Below are 20,209 nucleotides of genomic sequence, written 5' to 3' on the forward strand. Positions count from 1 at the left end.
CATAAACAACATAAAAGCTTCACGCTTGGATTAATCCTGCCTTGTATCAACAGCTCTGGCTGCTGTTGGTGTAAGGGGGAATATTTTCTTGACACACTTTGGGCCCCTCAGTATGATATGAGCCTCTTTTAAATGCTGCTGACAATGTTTATCTCTTTGTGACCACAGTCTTCTGGTGGCTCTTTGCAGCAGAATGTCACAAACCTCAAATCATCTCAAACTGGTCTCTTGAACATTAAAAGAGACATGACATGAGTTCAGTGTACTCACACAGTTACCAGAGCTCAGTCTAACTTTGGGATGTGATAGAACAGGAGATTCACATCATGACTGAACAGCCTACAAATCTGCAGCAACTCCGTGACACTGTCATGTCAATATGGAGCAAAATCTCAGAGGAATGTTTCGCACACCTTGTCGAGTCAATGCCACCACATTAGCATGCTATACCTAATAAAGTGGCCAGTGAGTGTAGCTTACAAATCTTCAATAGGTCAACAGCTGGTGCAATCAAGCACAGCACAGACCTGAAAAAAAACTACTAAAAATGTTAGTAGTTATTATGAAAGCAGTCGTACAGCCAAACATGGAGGAGCATGTGGCTCGTGGTTCAGATATAGGAGAAACAAAATTGTGCCAAACCCTGCAACACGAGGTAATGGATTTATTTAAGTGATGGGGTGCAAGTGATGACAGTTGCAAGAGGCAATTTTCTCTTAAACTGCTCATCAGTCTTTTCCGCATTACAGCCTAGCATGTAATGCTAGGATACCTAGCTGACGATGTAAACAAACAGGTGAACGTGGCTCTGAACAAGAATGGTGATCAATCAGATCCATCGGCGGGGCCCTGTTCATGTCTGTCGTCTGTTTATGAAATAACAACATCATTTATATGATCAGGTTGGACAAAAGTACCGTTCGCATTGCAAGAAATCAAACATTTCTATCAATGCAAGGCACTTTATCACAAATGTAATGAATGCACGTATTAGAGGTAAGTCAAATTAGATATGAATTAATTTACCACCTTTAAGCGATAAATATTTCTAAACTGTATTTTTGATAGAATTGTTGATAAATATTTTGCTGATTTCATAAAAATCCAAATGTGGTCATTTGTGTGAGCTTAATTTTGTGTTATCAGATGGGGGCAGTTCTCTAGGTTGCTTATTGTTGCTGGTTGACTCCTGACTGAATGACACAGTGAAACTGTTACAGTAAGAGCAGCAACTCCTTAACAGCTTAACAGCTCAGGGATTGCTTCCACAGCCTGGGAGATCCTTGCTCTGAAGTGTTGTGCTTCCCTCATGCTAATTAAACTGATTTATAGGTCTACCTATAGCCACTGTAAAAGATGCTCGCCCCTGAAATGCAAGTTTTTGTCTTCTGAACGATACGGTGTAAAAACTTCACCTTTTTGTTTCATATTTTGCCTTCTGAGGCATATTGTCTTATATATTTCAATAAATCTACAAGTACCACGGCTGTGTTGTAATTCATTGGTTTGTTTGAGAGTCCGTTTTTATCCAAAGCACAGTAGAATTCGGCTTATTTTAAATAGCATCATAAAAATCTCTTGAGCTGGACACGCTGGAAAATTAATGTCTGCCTATAGAACATAAAACAAATCCCAGTGTGAAAACTGTGTGCCATGCAAGAGCATAAAACAAGCTTTGTGACACTGGCTTGTGACTCCATTAATGGACTCTCAGCGGGCCTGATGGAATCAAACAGACGGCAATAGGAGTTAAGTTTTCTCTTTGACTCTTGGTGCGGAGGAGACGAGTCACTCCATAAAACAGTGTGAATTTGTAAAACTGCACTCTCACGGGAACGGCTCTGGGCCTCCAGTTTTTCTTCTTTGTACCTGTGACTTTTGCTTTATTTTTTTTTTTTAAGTACACCACACAGCTGTCATCACTTTAGGGGAACAGTTTTTCACGAACACCAGGAAAGTGAATACTTTCCTTCCTTTAGGCTAAATAAAAGCATGATTATAAAACATGCAAGGGATTTTTCATGCATCTATATGAGGGACATTCATGTAGGCCAATGAAAATAAATCTATCGGGATACACATTTTACCCGGTAACTAAATAATATCTTTGACTGCAGTAATAACTGCTTGCATTAATATTTAAATGAAAACCCCCACGTTTGACACAATATCCAATGTGTGATCACCTCTGTAGATATAGTAGGAGATATTAAAGTAAATGAAAAAAATATCTTTTCTTTATTGAATGAATTCAGTGCCGTAATACCCTTGCTTTTTTATTTTCAATGCACACGTAGCAGAAAAACTTTAGCATGAATCTTAACCTTTTACCCCGCTAAGCTGAACATTTTTCTTTGACCACCTTTGTCAACTTAAGGAGCGCCTGGAGGTTCTCTGCATTTGTATACTTCAAAATGACTGAACCATATTGGAAATGTTAGTTTTTTCAATATAAAGTCCCACACAATACTTTAATCACATAGTATTACTGTACAAGACCAACAGACTTAAACAGATAACAGTTAATCTAAGGCTAATTTGTCTTACTGATAAATATAGTACAGTAAGAGATTTGCACAAGGGCATGTAGCGTGCACTTGTTATGAATTTGTTTTTATGTTTCAGATCAATACACCAAGACTGAAAAATAAAGGGTAGAATAGGGAGCGTACTTGGATCTGACAAGATAGCATCTGTCTTGGGAACAAACTGGTCACAGCGTAGTCCATGGTAGCCCTCTTTACACCTGTCAGAGAGAGAGGGAAAAAAAGAGACACAGAGCGAGGTTTGAGATTAGAGGCAAGACAAACAGAGCAAAAAGTACCAGTATGAACTATCAGCTGAAGGGACTTTTAGATAAAGAAAGTTGAAAACAGGAAGAGCCTAGACAGATGAATGAATGGATTGCTAAAAAAAAAAAGTGGAGTGGAGTGCTCGCTAAGGACCGAGGTGGTCAAGGGAGATACACAGCAACTGTGGAGAGGGGTGGAGTGAGGACAGAGACAGAGAGGGGAAGATAGTTGGGCAGGCCCAAGAAGTGCCTGCAGTCTCACTGATAGCACATGACTGGCAGGAATGCCACGTCCCAGAGGAAGAAAATGGGATACTGGGAGTGGATAGTACTTGGCATGGATGCAGCAATGCAAGATTTTCAAGGGAAGGGAAGCTGCCATAGTTTGAACAATCATATAAACAAAGTCCTGGCATGGTCCAAATATTTACCTTCATCATCAAATAAATATGCCTCTACTGCTGATTCCTGCAGATCCTTGAGCAACTGTTATATACCTACTAAAATTATGACAGTTGATGACTGATTGGGGATATTTAGCAATACAAATATCAATTTTACTTTATTGGCCAAATCGGACCTGTAGAATGCACAAATGAATGAATGAAAACATACATATAGTTTCATAATTTAAAAAAAAAGCGTGACAAACTATATTCATCAAGTTTTTCAAAACAACTCATAGTTATGAGGAACCAAGTTTGGCACAATCCTCAATAGCTTTTGTCTCCAAGAGACTTAAATACTTTTATTTCTGTCTTCAATAGTGGGCACAGTGCGGGGACATTCAGTAGGCTGATCCATCCCTCTGCTCTTTCAAAGATTAGGTGAGACAATTGGAGGATTTGCTTTGATGTGCCCTTTCGACATAAACTTGTACATGAGCGAGGGACATGTCAGAGTTGTCTATACTTTCGCCATTCCATCATTCGGTGCTTTATTGTTGGTAGACGATGGGGGATTAACACCGCCACAATATCCATCAATATCTGTCCACCATGTTTCCAGCAGTGCCAAACAACCCCACCCAGCAGCACTGTCCACCACCCACCACCCCAATGCAGTTTAATGCATTGGATGAGTGACACGCAGAAGTGGACCATTCAGTCTCTCTTAGCTTGGCTTGAAATAAATTAATAAATAAATAAAAAGAAAAAGTGAACCATATTTTTGAAGAAAAAAAAAGAGTAAGCAGCAATGGAAATGGGAAAGTCAGAAAAATTGTTATAAGGTTGTAAAAAATTCCTCTGTTTTTAGGTCTTTGGTGGACGTTTATACTCCATAACTCAGCTCAATAGGTGCAGTTTTCCATCTTTATGTAAATGCTTCTACATGGTAATGTTTATTTTGTAGCCAAATTATTGAATCTGCACCGATTTGGTGAGTCTGCAAAAAGGCCAGTGAAATTTCTGCATAAGTTTAGGACACAGAAAATAAGAAGCAGTGTTTTGCAAAACGTTAACATTTTATATGTATTTTGAAAATAGCACAAAAACAGTATATCAAATGCTGAAAACATTCATTCGAATTTCTAAAAGCTGTGTCTGAGGCATATTTATGCGTCTTTCTAATGCAAAATATTTCCCTATTCTTGCTTGATGTAAAATTTCAGCTTTTCAATACTTCAGGGCTTTCTTTGTCATATTTCTTATTTCAGTGAAAGCGGTGTTTTCAACAGGTGGCAGGTCTGCACCTGGATTCTACTAAAGTACAGAGCCATTTGTCATGGTTCTGGGATTTTGAAATCTAAGCTTTAGTTTGTTGGGACTAGGTTATTGTTAAATTCTCTCGTTGATTATAGTTGTCTAATTTTGCTGTTCTTATAGCTGTTTTTTTTTTCTTTTCACTTCTGTCAGTCTAATATGGTTTATCATTTCTAGTCACTTCCCGTTCTTTATATTCTAGTTTGTATTTTTATTCTGTATCTTCATTTTGCATTAGGTTCATGGTCATAATGTTTAGTCCTTAGTTGTTGTTGCTTTGTATTTTTTGTTATTCATGCTAGCTTCATCGCTTTGATGTCTCCTTGTATCTTGTTGTCAAGTCTTTGTCTTGGTGTCATATTACTTCCTGTTTTATGCTGATAGCCATATGTCTCTTGGGCCATGTTTTACGTTCTCCTACCAATGTTTCATTATCTGATTAAGTCCAGCTGTGTCTAGTTTCCCAGGCGTCTCCATTCTGCCCCAGTCACCCTTATGTTTATAAATCGTTGCTGTCTCCCTTTGTCAGATTGCCTGTGTTCCAAACTTGTTTTGTTCTCTCTGTTTGCTAAGCCTTATGTGCTTTTGCTTAAGCCTTTTGAACCCTTCAGTTGATTTTCTGTTTTGGACCTCCACAGTCTTACTACTCAACCTGAATAAAGGCTGATTTTCTGTTTATCATGTTCTAGATCAGCAGCCTGCATTTGGGTCCTTTTCTGCACCGCATGACACTATGCTGTTGCAAATGTGTACCACTCAGCATTATTGGGGCCTTGCTGTGTGCACTAATCTGATCTAGCTATCGAGCTGTTTACTGTTAACAAGCAAACATGTATATGAGAGCCTAGTTTAATTTTCTTTTAGGGGTGCATCATTCATGATTTCCAAAAATTGTTTTTATATTTTTATTCATGAGATCATGGGGCAGTTTTCTGCTTCACCTCAGTTCATCTTTACCAACCTCTGGCCCAGTTTTGTCTTAACATATGCTTGTTTCTGTGCACAGTAGAGACAAGTATCCACTTGCATGTGAAGACAGAAGGTGGCATTGGATTTCAGAAGTGGTTCTAGAGCCCATGCATTGATTTCTACCACAGAATTGTGTTTTGTTTTAATGCATTGCAGCCTGGAGGTATACAGATGATGGCTATTCAATACTGGTCTTCGGTCTTGACCTCTGCGTACCAGGATCGACATAAAATTCTACATTGTTTATTTTTCTTTTATTTTATTACATTTTATTTTCAATTCAGACTTTAATGATTTTAAATTTTCATCACAGTTTGTTTTTATTGTTTTTTTGCACATCATCTCAACTATTTTTGGGAACTCCTTTTTGGGTTTGGTTTGCTGTCCACTAAATTTATCTGTAATTGTTGCTTTATGTGAATGAGCTAATTGCTAAAGGTTTTAATCTGTCGTTTGCAGTCCGGACATCTGTAACTGTTCAACTTTTTTGCATATTGTGTGCACTGACAGATGCCCTGATAAATTGATCTTCACTACAAACCACCCCTTTCACATCAAAGTTATTATTATGCTAAGTTGCACTGAAATGTATAAAAACATCTTGAATTACGGGGGTTGTCAAAAGTCAGTTTGAAAAGCTTTTGACATCTGTATTGCCTTCATAACGAACAACATCGCTGTCAAGCTGCAAGGTAAGATCGTTGAAAGGGCCATTTTGGTGTTATGTGGCAGTAAAAACCTCTCTAACTGCACCTTTAAATAGCGAGACTCATTACCGTTCAAATGATGTGTGAAAAATACCCTTGAATTAAACCCTCTAAATCTTAAAACTCTGACTCTTTGTGTCATTTCATTTCCAGAGTAATAAGCAAAACACACAAAACCTCTATAGTCCTCTGCTCAAGAAACCAAAGGAGGATGAAGGACTCCATTCTCTCTTGTCATTGTCTCTCCTACAGCCAGACTCCTGCCTCTTAATCAGCCTGAAAAATGACTAATTCAAAACTGAGGATTCTCCAAACTCTGCAAATCTTTCTTTCATACAAATATACACAACTACACAAAGATTCTCGCAGCGTGGCTCACGGCCCTATCAATACCCTGCACTAGCTCTAAACATCTGAAACATCGAATATATTAGGCAAAAACCACAGCAGAAATGCTTGTATAACTCCCAAGAACATTTTAGGGAAGAACTATTCCGTGATAGATAACTAGATGCAAAAATGTTTGTGGTGAAGAGCATCAGGTGGATTCTTACAATCATCATCTACTCACTATGCATTTTAGGAGACAAAAGAGACAAAAGCCAACCTAATTTAAGTGATCGCAAATGAAAGCTTTGAGAAATCATATTAAATCCAACACCCATCTAAAAATTATCATTAATCACCATAGAGATAGACTATTAAATCTGATTGAACATTTTACAGTGAAAATGGAATATGCAAAAGAACATGCCATGCCATGCGTAAAGCAGCAGTCCAAATGACTGATGCAAACAGCTTAGATTTATTACCACATTAAAGCAGCTCGGTATGTGAGGTTTGCAATGAGAAGGGCGTGGACACGAAATGTTATTTTGCATCAAATGTTAATGTGACGTTTCCATTACCTTTATGTTAAGAACTTATTAAACACATACCAAAGGAAATGAACCCACTCTCACTCCAACAGCGCCAAATATGACACTTTTCAAAGCCGCTTGTGTAAAAAAAATATGCACAATGCATCCAGTGACACTGGTGCTGTGACTCAATAGCTAGTAGTAATCTTCCTGAAACGCTGCGTAGGGGAATTTGTGAAGGGTCCTTTAGCATTACATTAAAAATGCAAAGGGTGCCTTTAAGTGTGCGAGGGTTAATGCTGTGAATGGATGTATTTTAACCTAATCCATGATCTTTTCTTAAATGAAATTGTTTTGTTGCATAAACCAAACAGCCAATAAAAGCAAAACTAAACAGAACTGTCATTCGCACTACAGCTATTCCCTTCTACTCCTTTCTCTGGACCTTATCGCTTCATCAAACAGACCATTAGCTCCAATATTAGTCCAATATTGCTGCGAGTGCTGATTGAAGGAACTATGAGAAACGCTTCCTCTCTCCAACGCCAACGCCTTTTGATAAAATGACAGATTGTGGCACATTTTTAGCAGCCAAACAGAAACTTAGAGAATAGCTACGTTCTTGATTTCCTTGTTTAGCTGTGAGAGATATGCACTGTCCTTTTGTTTTTGTCAGTATGACAATCTCAGTCAAACAATGATGTTCAGAGAGGGAACTGAGATGGCGAGCAAGATTTCAAGGGTACGCTTTCCCTCCCCTCCCGCCGCTTGGCTCTGCCCTGCATCACACCTTCTATCCCTGGGTGTGAGCTGAGACGCCTTGTTAGTATTCTGAATCACAACCCCAAAGGCAGAATGCCTGTCTGGCTATCTGTTTACATCTGGGCTTCCTGTCTGTTTGTCTACATCTCTCTCTCTTCCTGTCATCTTTGTAGTACTGTGAAATAAGCTCAGAATTCCTCAATGAAATATGAACAATGCTTTGTAAATGTGTTTGCAGGAAAATGGCATTGAATGCCTGAATGGATGATAAACAATGTGAGATAATGACATGCTTTGAGTATATGTCTGGGTTTTGTATCTCCAAAGAGGGAGGGAAAAGGGAGGAAAAATCTCATATCTATGTTTGCGTGCATTGTTGGGATTCAAAAGGTGGGAATATCTCAAAGTGAAGTGTGTGTCTGTGTGTGTTTGCTTATACCCTGTAGTCACTGTGTATATGAACAGCAGCTATAGACTCAGAGCGTGTTTTCCCCTACTGCTCCAGAGCTGTCTTTGACTACCCAGCTGCTTTTAACACATGTTCCAGTCACAGAAAAAATACACCTCTGAGTCTGGAGGATGACAGGAGGGTGGGGAGCTCTGCCTCATAACTAATCACCATTCTGCCTGTTAATTAGCAGGAAGAAAAATGAAGGATAGTTTCAGTGCAAGGGGAGGGAATGGAGGTTCAAGGAGGAGATAAGGGAAGGGAGTGTGATCATGTCAACCAAACTTCATTTACCTTCTGACACCAGTGCATATTAGCTTCCGCATGTTCTATAAAATAACTCCATATGCTACTGCTGATGAGGCACAGAGGAGGTGCCAAAGCCTACTGTCAGGGGATAGCACTTTCTGACACGATGAATGATTAAGGCTTTGAACCTATGTTGCCGCTATAGGTTGCCTGGCTAAGCAGGTGAGCCACATGCCAAATGGCTGCAGGGGCTTGGGTTTGATTTCACACCGGACTGTTTCTTGTGAGTCATTGGCCCTTGCTCTGGCTTAATGTTCTTAAATGTTCTGCCCAGTAAAGGCAAAATAACCCCCCAAAAGAGGATTTCAACTTATATGTGGTTAAACCCATCATGTATTTTCATAAGCACACTGTCAGTAATAGTTTTAACTAGATAAATTGTTTATTACTGAATTTAACAGGGGATTAATAGCTTGCTTTTTTACTAACATCTGTTCACAGGCAGCTGTAATGATGTGGCAATTTCTGTTGTGCAGTTTATGGAGTTCTTTAATTGACATCAAAGTTTTACAAGTCATTTTAGCTGAAATTACCTTTGAATTATGAGTGCTAATGCAACCAGCTAGCTTTTATTAGCAAAGCTGCTAAGCTAATCTAACCTGCTGTAATCTGATATTTACTGTACAAACTCAAGTGTGGCGATTCGATCTAACGCTCAAAAATAAGCAAGGAGCTCCTGAAATACAAATTTCAGAAGATTTCATTCCAATCTTGACTGTAACAACTGTACGTTAAGAATTTTGTTGAACTCCATCCAGAAAAAAGGAGGATGTCTTAAACTATACAAATGTAAACATTGCTTCTAGCAATGGACTAACAAATATACATGACCTTTTTTGATATGTATTCTTATTAACAGACACCCCCCCCCCCCCTCCTTAAACTAAATTCTTTTATAAGATAGCATACAACATCCTGTAAGGATCAATACTATGATTGTATCACCTTTCACTTGAAATCTGGAGCTGAACACACCTATAGTCTCTAGCTCAGTATAAAATGTATCTGTGCCTGAGACAATTAGTCCACATGTGACTAAAGCTGGCTAACCCAGAACTGCAGGAAATTACAATTTCCAGCTGTTAGATGTTGGATCATTTTGCCACAGTGAAATTAACAACTTTTTACGCTGGCATGAACAGATGCCTTAGAAAAATTAGCAAACATGAGAGGGAGAGACGCCGCATGTTACCGAAATTTGGCGCTTTATCTCGTCTGTTCACAATAATTGCATGTAAACTTAAAGTATCTACATATAATCTGTAACACAGGTAATGTTGGACCGGACCAGGTTTTCCCTAATTACCTGACTTCTTGGAAATGATTTTCTTCAGGCTCACTATCAAAGGCAATCATTATTTGGCAGCAGGGGTTCTCGCCACACTCAATAGACACATTTATCACACTGCACCGAGTCTTTTGACTCGCTGCCACATTTCATATGGCACACCAACTGGTGCGGTTGATGTTTTCAAGTATTACTGAATGGGGCGTTACCCCTAATTTCCATAACTTGACCTACAAGGCACGCATAATAAAATCAAGATTTGCATATGCATTGAAGCACAGATGCAATATGGCATTATGTTAATTGCTAAATATTGAAATAAATTATTTAAAATCTATTCACTGTGTGGGGCTGGTGAATGCTGTGGTATTTTAATTTGCTCAGTTTTGAGATACAGCACCTGCTGCAGTCCATGATATAGTCCTGTTGAGTGTATGAATGCATTACAGAAGGAGGCTGAGGGCATGCAGCTGATTTAAGCCACATTTGCTTTCCACCACAGTCTAATTTTTACCACTGGGAAGGTCAGGATGACTGACAGAAATCCATTTTATTATCCATTCTTATAAGCGGAAAAAAGCAGACCTCAGTAATTTCTTTTATAATAAGAAACACACACACAGAGACGCACACTCTCATACACACAAACAAACAAACATGTACACACGCAACCATCATTGCTTCACTCTCAATATCAAAGCATAATCAGTGGCTGACACTTCTCTCATTGTTATTGATGAGCTATGGGGGAAGAATAGGTATGAGCTGGCTGCAGTGTGCCCCGATTGTTCTAAGCTGAAAAATAAATAACAATAATGCCAAAACGTCTCCAATGAAGACAGTCTTTTACCTGTATCTCGGCGCGCAGCGGCACATTGTGCGATCTGTCTTTTGCAGCGGTGGAGCAGAGCAGGTAGAGACATCATTTATACCTTGAGAGAGGTTTTATAGATGTCTACTGTTACATGTGAGCTGTTTACATACATAAGTAATATGCAGCTGCTGGGATGTGCCTATCCTCGAAACGCATATGACAAAAAGAAAAGTACAGGAACTTTTGTTTGAGTTAAATGTATATAATGCTACTGTAGTAGTAATAGTAGTAGTAGTAGACTATTTGGCGTAATGAATGTAAACAACTTAATTAAGGTGATGACATAACAATCTGTTAATAAGCTGTTTCACTGTCTGTGGACGTGTAAAGTCTGTATGATGTACGATTAGATCCATAATATAATGGTGTGATTAGGATATACATTGTCAAGCCAAAGAATTACAGGGTCAGAAATTGCACATGAAAACACAGCCACAGTAATTATGGCTTCATTAAGGTTCTCACTAATGAGCCACTTTACTGCTGAAGTAAATACATGGTGAATATAGTTAAGTGAGGTTATAGTGTCCTCATTTCTCTTCCCCCCCTTTTTGGATGGTATCCTGAATACATTTTCCATCCCTGCTAAATAGTGTTTACAGTACACTACATTTCCTTGAGCTGTACCCTGGTGTAATTGCTGCTGCGATGTCCCCATTTTGGTGTAGGCACCATTACATTTTTATCAGCTAAGACAGTAAACAAGGGTGCCGCGACCATCTCATCCATCAAGTAAAAAAAAAGAAATCTACCCATCAAATGTGAACTAACAAGCAAAGCAAAACATTGCAGTAAGCGCGGGGGCATAAAAAGAAAACCAGCACATGACGCTCTGGTCTGGCGTGCCCTATCCAAATGCTCCAAGAAGTCATTAAACTCTTGGAGGATGAAGACATCCCAGCTTGTTTGCCTCTCACATAAGCAGGGCTGAACTTGAAACTGGGAGCTGGCACTGTATCACGCAGGAGTGTGCACTACATCATAACGGAGCTCCCAAGATGCAAGGCTGTAACAGGTGCTGTTTCAAAGCACTAGAGATAACAGAGAGGAAGAAAAAGGGCGAGGGGAGACGGACACAGTGAGAGAGAAGGGATGCTGCTAAAGGAGATGTACTCCTCTTCATCTTCAGAGATGTCTTTTTGCTTTTATTTGCGAACGGGAGTATGTTTGTGCATGGGCATGCAATTTGGAAAAAACAAAAAAAACAAAAAACCCAAGCAGAAACAAACTGGGAAATTCTAATTCTGTTTTGAAAAGATGAATATTTAAAGCTATACTCCTCAAGCATAGGGATGGATTTACCAGTCGTCCATATGGATTAAATATTCATAAGATTTGCACTTCTAGTCCTAGTATTATTAACCCTTAGGTCTTAAGGTTTTTGCACTTCTAGTGATAAAAAAAATAGACATTTACTAGAATTAAAGCTATGTATTTCCCTTCTGAACTAAAGGAAAATAAACACAACCAAGTCCATTGTTTCAACTATCTTGAATATCGAGTAACAGCCATCTCTGAATGCATTTTCTTATGCTTTCTTTTGTGAACGGATCAATTTTTGAGCAAGGTTTAGAGAGAAAACCAGGAAAGGGCTTTGTCATTTGGCTCTCAGGGGTCAGGTTTTGCATTTTACAGGCTCAATAATTGGGGCATTTAGAAATAAGTGTAACAAATTTCTCCATTGAGTGATTTCATAATGGAGCCAGGCATCAAAACAATTCATAATGAATTTGCACACCAACCATCACCAGGGAATCGCCACCGTGATACATCCACATTACTTATTTTTGTTCTTGCTACTTAACCCCTCCCACCCCTCCGACTCTTTGCTATCCAGGCCACTTAGTCACCGTACTCCACACTATGGGTAATATCATGTATTTTTCCTAACAAGGAAAAGGTAAGGAGGAGTTTAACAGTGACTAAAATGCACAAACAATTTCAACTTCAACTGTGCTTGTTTATACAGTATGGCACATTAGGACTTCTAAGCCGTTAGCAGTGATAACTGTGTGAATATTTGGACTGAGATAATCCTTGCTATTTTAAAGATACCACAGAGCTTGAGAGCCATCAAAACAATATCTCCCTGAACCACCAGAGACGTGTCTGTGACTTTTATTATTCATTAGGCTTCTCTTTCCTGCAAGCGACTGCCAGCACCAGACAGCCACAACACATCCTTTTGGCTGTCTCCACTTCTGATGCAGGGGCATTACAAATTTAGCAGGGGGGTTTGAACTGTACCTTGAGAGGACATAATGTGATTATTAAATAATAATAAAGAAAGATGACTAGAGAGGGGGGAAAACCCACTCAGGGCCTGCGCCGTAAACGAGGTGCGTAAAAGCGTATTCTCTTTGATATTATTTACATGGTCCTTTAGGAACGGCGCCAGTGGAAAAAAAAGCGATTAAGTTCAACTGTGTTGCTTTAACCCAGCAACTGGAGAAAAGCCATTCTTGAGACCATACATTGCTTGTGAATGATTTTTTGTGTCTGGCTAAAAGGTGCCAAGAATTGTAGCATCATCACAGCAGGAGTGAGAGTGACCTAAATAATTCACCTCCTCTCTGTAATAGTCAAAGATGTATGTAGCATCATAGTCTTGTCTAGACAGATCACATGAAGTGGGAGAGCTTTGTCAAAAAGTTGGTGATACTTTTAGGATTGAGAGAAAACATGATGGGCGGATTTAAATCTTAATGCGCTTAAAAATGTTGGAACTTGTGTACATTTTACAAGCATTTACTTCACATGTTTTAAACGCAAACAAAGTAGTAGCTTTATTAAAAAAATATTATTTATGTTTAAATCATTTATTTAAAAAAAACACACTTTGCAAGATTTTGTGTAGGATGGTGCTCATTATTGTGTTATAAAATCTTTGCCACCACATCAATCTTTAAAAATCTCTATTTCCCTGCATTATCTTTTAATAAGGTGTTGCTGCAAACAAATAACGGAGAAGAAATTACCTTTATCCGATAAAGTGCTTTAGCTTGTAAATAAGTGCGACATTAAATGCAGATGTCTCTTGGATATCATAGCCCGAGAGGGATGTTTTGTTGTAGACTAGCAATTTAGTCTTGAAGAAGAGGGCATTGCCATTTAAACGTGATTATACTGTGATTATAGGATGAGAGAGTATAGGGAGAGAAACTGATCTGCTTATACATTACATTTGACTAACACTTGACACAAAGTATCAGCAGTTCTTTAAACACTGTCATCTCCAGGAGACGAAACATTAACCCCCTGTGTATCACAGCTTATTTTTGATTTTACCTTTTTATAAGAGATTCAGTACTGGCTTTCCTGTTTTACGCTTCTTTCCAGATATATAGGGAGTGCAGCGTCTCTCTTTTTTGGCCTGTGTGTGTTTTGGTACTACGCTTTAGGCTAGGGCTGTTCGATATAACGATATATATCGGATGACGATATAAAAACGTCTATCGTTTCATTTTACGCGTTTGTTTCGTGGTGTCGCAAAATAAACTGTTTACGGCAATATTTTTTCATTATTTTGATGGTCACTGTAGTGGCTATATTAATTTCTTAATCAATGCCACTAAATTCTTGGATGACACACTACACCAAATAAACATATGATATATGGATACTGTAGTTACAATACATTAATCTTGCAAAAAAAAGTGCTTAAGTAAGTACTTACAGTAAGCCTAGTGGCTATCTTCAGTCTGTCACACGCTTCTGTTCCATCTTTATGTTTACACTAACATTCATGCTTCTAATTAGTAAGTATGAATGCAGTCACCATCATATGCCACATTTAATTAATTTTTACATTAGAAATGGGTGGAAAAAAACTGACACTTAGAATGCACTCAAGAGCTTTAAGTATCATCTGTACAGGATTATGCTGTGGTTTTCTCTGTAAACATCAATATAATGATGTATGCTTAGTCTCCCTTCTTGGCCTACACAGTCCCAAATTTGTCTCTGGGTTTTAGATCTGGGGGATCACTCTGCTCTGTCATGCGCAGCAGAGTGCAAAAGCCACAGTGCAACATAGCTCCAGGTGCTAATGCTAATCGGCATTCGTATCAGAAGCTCATCAAGAGGTCAGGTCGAGTTAACCTTTTCCCTGAGACAGCCGAGCCCCCCTCCTCTGCGCCGCGCGCAGGCCAGCCTTCTCCTGAAGATGGATATTGCATTTTCAAGAGCTTTATTAAAAGGTGTTTCTTAAAGGAAAGCGGACACTGCTGCCTTTTCTGTCCAGCATTTTGGATGCTGTTGACATCTACAACCTTAATCCTGTCGGTGGCATTCAGCATGATTGAACTCAAATCATTGTAAATGCTAATGGACTTTAAAGGGCCTCTGCATACTCGCCATAAAAATACACGCGCGGTGACAAATACTCAGCCGCACACTGAAAGTGTACAACACTGTCAAGGTAGAGCTTTGTCTGTAGATGAACTGTCTTGAAGTCAAACCCTCCAGCTCAGCTACAGTATCATCTGTAAAAGATGGATTAGAGTTCCCTATAACTACTCTCTCACTGAGGCACAATGTAATAATGTGAGTGTGTATGTGTGTGTGTGGGTGTGCTAGAGAGAAGAGGGCACATCTTAAAGTGACTGCACACAGCTACCGTGCCTACTCTGGTATGTTTACTTCTGCAACCTGCCTACAAGTGTGAGAGGTTTAAAGGAGTCTGCTCTGATAGAGACAACTGGAACAGCTTACACTGCTCCCTAAAAAAAAGCAAACAAGTGTCTTGGGGGGGGGGAGGGATTGCTCTTGTTGTGATCAATCTGACTGCCTTAGCCAACCAACCTTGAATAGATGGCCACATTTCACCCTGCAGGCAGACACAACTATGCAGCACAATGTCGCGCAGACTGAATGACATCCCACCCCGGCTTAAAATCTGCCATCAACCTCTTCTTTTCCCTTATGCCCATACAATTGTTTACACAATATCTCACAGCATAATAGAGGCTAAACGCTTCCTAAATGTGTCGAGATCATAAATGTGTGCAAGTAAACAACACAGTTTATAAGACCTGGATCTTGTTAGCCTCTTTATTACACCTGTGGTTACTTGAAAAACGCCCGTGACGATGGCTGCAAATAGAAAACACTGTCAAACTCCAAAGACCGATTGCTGCAATCACCCAGCGAGAATTATAGTTATCACAAACAGAGACCTTTCATAGGCATAACAAAGACTTAGCAACAGCAATATCGCTGCCAGTGTGAGAGGCCCAAAACAATGTATCAAAGAAATATGAAAAAAACAGCCACACGTTTCAGCTGCTTTGGAGAGGCGAGATATCAAAGAAACTTGCAGATCAGTGAGGCTGGGTAGGTGCTGCACTCTCGAGAATTTTCATGTCATAAGGAACTGTCAGGTTCTTCGATGCAGAACACGGCATTCCCACTGTGGAACTAGTGAAACTGATCTCACGGAGGGAGCGAGATCTGCGTCGAATATTCACGATCAGTACTTCTTGGCATCGCTTTAAAAGCAGCGGGTACAGTACCGGTAATTTCCGGTCATTAAAACACGCAAGATTAAACAGGTGTGCTCTAACACAAACCACAATCCCTTCGCAAACATCACCAACTGAGTTTGATGCTTAAATGTAACCTAGCAACAAGCGAGAGCAAACTAAACAGCAAATGAAAACAGAGCACAAGAAAAGAAGGAAAATGTTCTGAACTGGTTACAGTGTGTCCAGTGTTACCACGGCAGTCAAAGCACCAGTTCTCAAGGACATCTTGTGCATACCTACAGTATGTGATACTACTGTGTGCTGTTAGAACTGATGCATCTTTATTTTATTTTCCTCATTATCCATTCTCAAGCTTGCAAATTTTTAAATATAGATGTTGTACTCAAGATGCCGCCTACTGTACTTGACTGAAACCTGTAAGAAATGCACATAATCTAATGGACTGTATTCAAAAATCACACATCCGTTGCTTACTGATGACCTTTCGATAAACACCGATTGCTTAACAGTTGGCATTTATTAAATTTAATGCTAGTATGAATAGTACTGTAGCTCACAAATGTTGCATAAGAGCAGGAAAAGATGCAGGAGCAGAGCATACTTAGAACATCTTGTTTCCACTCTTGCAGCGGTCTGAATGCCCTTGAGGGATGTTTTTAAAATGACAGGTATGCCTCCTTCTTTGTTCATACCAGCTCTTATAAGCTCCTTTAAATATTTAACAACATGCATCGACTTCATTTAGCATTCGGACAGTGTATTTGAAAGATCCCAATTAAAAAAGTTTAGACTTTTAGCCATAGTAAAAGACTCATGCAGTTAGAATTAACCATGCTGTAAGGTCATGGTTTTTGCACAGCACTGAGCCCCAAGATGCAGCTGGGAAACATAACAAATATGGTCTTTAGGCAGTGAGAAAACAAATTCCATCTAAAAGATTTAAGAAATGGATTTCATTCACAGTTAGAAGTGAAAAACAAGGCACCAGACCAAAGTTATAGCTGCAAAGCTAATTGGAGGAGAATTGAGCTGGAGAAATAACCTCGCAGTCTCACTGCCGATGTCAGCCATTATAGATTTTCTGTGTGGACAGTGATATATATTTACTATACACTCTAAATACACCAATGTTTTATGATTTACCTATTGGCGAGTTTTTGTGTGAGCAAAGTCTATTTTTTAACTCCAGGGTGGCTATGAATTGGTATCGATTAAATTCTAATTCAATTCCCCTCGTTTTGCTGTTATTGCCAGCAGAAGCTCAGATGCACCGCCTGTCTAGGCAAATGTAGCTCGAGCACAGAAATAGATGACCTCTGTTGCTTTAATTACCCTCAGCCCATCCAGTGTGGTGAGTCTGACTTGCTGGACTATATATTTACATTAACGGCATTAAGGATGGAAAACTGGCATATCGAACTGCCAAAAAAAAAGAAAAAGAAAAGAAAAATCTCAATTATCTTGCTTAGAAATAATTCAGCTGACAATTATCACCTAGTGAATGTTTCACAGTTGATTTGAGCTGCTTTTCAATGAAATTACACCATTTTGTCAGAGAGCATTGCACTGCAGCGAGAGCCAGATGATTCTTTCCTCCGTTTGTTTCACTCCCCGGTAGCAAAACAAACCCAAATCCTATATCCATCTGAGGTAAGCTGGGCTCCAACTATATAGTTGTCAGTGGATTCGCTTCCATGTTTAGCCTTTGGTTAAATTCATTATAACCATCTCTCTCGTAGTTTGAATCATGGCTAAAAGGAAGAGCATGAAAGTGATGGGCAAAAGAAGTGAAATTGAAGGCTGGGTGACTCTGGGAATTATAAGAGGGAAACCGTCAACGTAGGGTGCATCAGTGTCAGTCAAGCTCCATCCCCAATGATGGCGGCTAATTAGATTTTCCTATGCTCAACAAATCATGCTGATGGGGAGAAACATTTTGCAACTCAATAGCCAGCTGACATGTACTGATAGCATTGTCAGCAGAGTCAGCTGTGCTGCCTGCTAACATGGTTCAAGTGGAGGATTATGAATGATATTACAGATGCATGTTCTGTTTACATGCAGTGACAGATTCCATGAGGGGAAAAATGCCTATAATGAGAAATGAATGAATAAATGGATGAGCGATATCATACTGCATGTTCAGAGGCATCAGCTAATTTCTTTATATTATTGGTACTATTATTTCCTTACATCATCTGTCTGTCTGTCTCTCTATTCATATCTATCTGTGCTGTTTGCTCTAAATTATTCATCTCTTCTCCAGTCACATCCTTGTTTGACCTTGATGATGCAGACAGTGTTTCAAACACTTTAAAGGAATTTAGTTCAAAATGAGCCCAAAGACTTTGAGTAATCTGCCTTGCTGGATGCACTGCCGGAGTGGTAAAAATCTTCAGTTGTAGCTCTGACTTGGCTCGAGTTTTCATTTGGATTCCAAGATGTGGCAATTCACAACAGATACTTGGCTTTTCCTTCATAGTCACATTAATGAGGACAAATAAAAATAACAGACACTAAAATGGTCAAATTCACAGAAGCCAAATGACCTGGAAATTGTGGAAGGACAGACTCTTCCACACTATACAGTACATTCAAACAATAATATTTATTTCATAGCTGATGGTATTTTAGAGGGGGCAATTCTGCAGAAAAGCACTGTGTTTTTCAGCTTCAACTGCAACTGTCAACTCATGCACATAATTTCTCCCTTAACTGCTTTATCTTGCTTGTGAGGTGCTGCTAGGTACTAATTACTTTCTTATGCGCTGCTGATTAGCTCTGCCTTGAAGTCAAAGCTCCAGAGTGTGTATGTGTAAATTTGTGAGTGTATTCATATGTATGGGTTCTAATCGCTTCTATTTGACTGCAAAAAGAAAAATGACAGTTTTTTACAAAGATGACAAATCAAGGTTTGTCCTGCAATTTTTTGATGCAAGATCATGTGTGACTGGGGGAAAATCAATCATGCTGACTTAACAAGAAGTGTCCCTCACTCAGTTCTTTCACTTAACCTTTAGTGTGTCTCTACCAATCTATCTGTTTGTTCACATCTCTGACAGTGACTTATTAACCTAGAGCAGCTGCAGTGACAGGTATCTGATTAGCAACCAAATTATTCTGAAGGGTTTTCTGTTGTTTTTTTCATTGTGTAGGATGATTATTTATTTATGTGAGCAATTTCTTGGCTTTCTTTGCTATATGTTTATAATATTCTTGTAGGCTAACGTGCTTCCTCAGGCAGTTGGCAAAATTCTTCTACTTAAGTTAAGCCACTGACATATTTGTACTAAAATAAACCAGCCTCTTTCATTTGTAGGAATTTAGCATTTCTTCAGTTAAGTATTGTTATTGCACTAAATTACGCTAAATAAAGAACTTTATGGTACTGTGGAAAGGTCTTGAGCCACCCACCATTTTCTTTTATATGTACACATCTTCATATTTTACTTCCAAAACTGGAAGTTTTTCTAATTTTTTCCCCCCAAAGTGATCTTGAGCTTTCGTTCTCCAGATTTTCTGAAGGTCTGACGCTTTCTTTCAACAATAGCTGCTTTTCCCTTATTTTCAGTCCAGTCCTTATACCGGACCGGAAGAGGAATGCTCTTTGCCTTAACACTGACAATATGAATTTTTTAAGCGTAAAAAAAGTGTTGTGTCTGCATATTTAGGCACATAAGACAAAACACAACTTGGTCCATTGAATCGATAAAAAATGACAACAGTAGGACAGTTTGATAAGCGTAAAATAGTATTTATGAACCAGCATCATGGTTCCTGAAGAAGTACTAGATGAGAACTTAGCATAGCTTTTTCTCTTGTTTGGTGTGTCTTAAATTACTGGACAAGTTGAGGATAAATGAAGAAGTGATAGGGCTAAGAATCTATCTGCAACAGATGGACACTATCTGAAAGTCATGCTGAAAGATACATCTGGCACTTCAGTTGATCCATCTACTGTGCCTCATCAGAAATGGTCTCAGTGGTAGGGTGGCTTTTAAGAAGCCATTCT

General features: G+C 39.0%; 1 protein-coding gene across 1 annotated transcript in view; it reads right to left on the bottom strand.

Moving 5' to 3' along the window:
- Positions 1-20,209, bottom strand: part of nrg3b (neuregulin 3b) — a 231,790-nt gene that overhangs the window by 39,974 nt on the left and 171,607 nt on the right. Inside the window, exon 3 of the mRNA XM_085415293.1 lies at positions 2,673-2,746. Coding sequence (XP_085271419.1) covers positions 2,673-2,746 — 74 coding nt within the window. The remainder of the gene's footprint in view (positions 1-2,672; positions 2,747-20,209) is intronic.

The sequence above is a fragment of the Rhamphochromis longiceps genome, linkage group LG8 (assembly GCF_057381845.1).
Source record: "Rhamphochromis longiceps isolate RC_006_pf linkage group LG8, R_longiceps_female_GT1.1, whole genome shotgun sequence".
Classification (NCBI taxonomy): Eukaryota; Metazoa; Chordata; class Actinopteri; order Cichliformes; family Cichlidae; genus Rhamphochromis; species Rhamphochromis longiceps.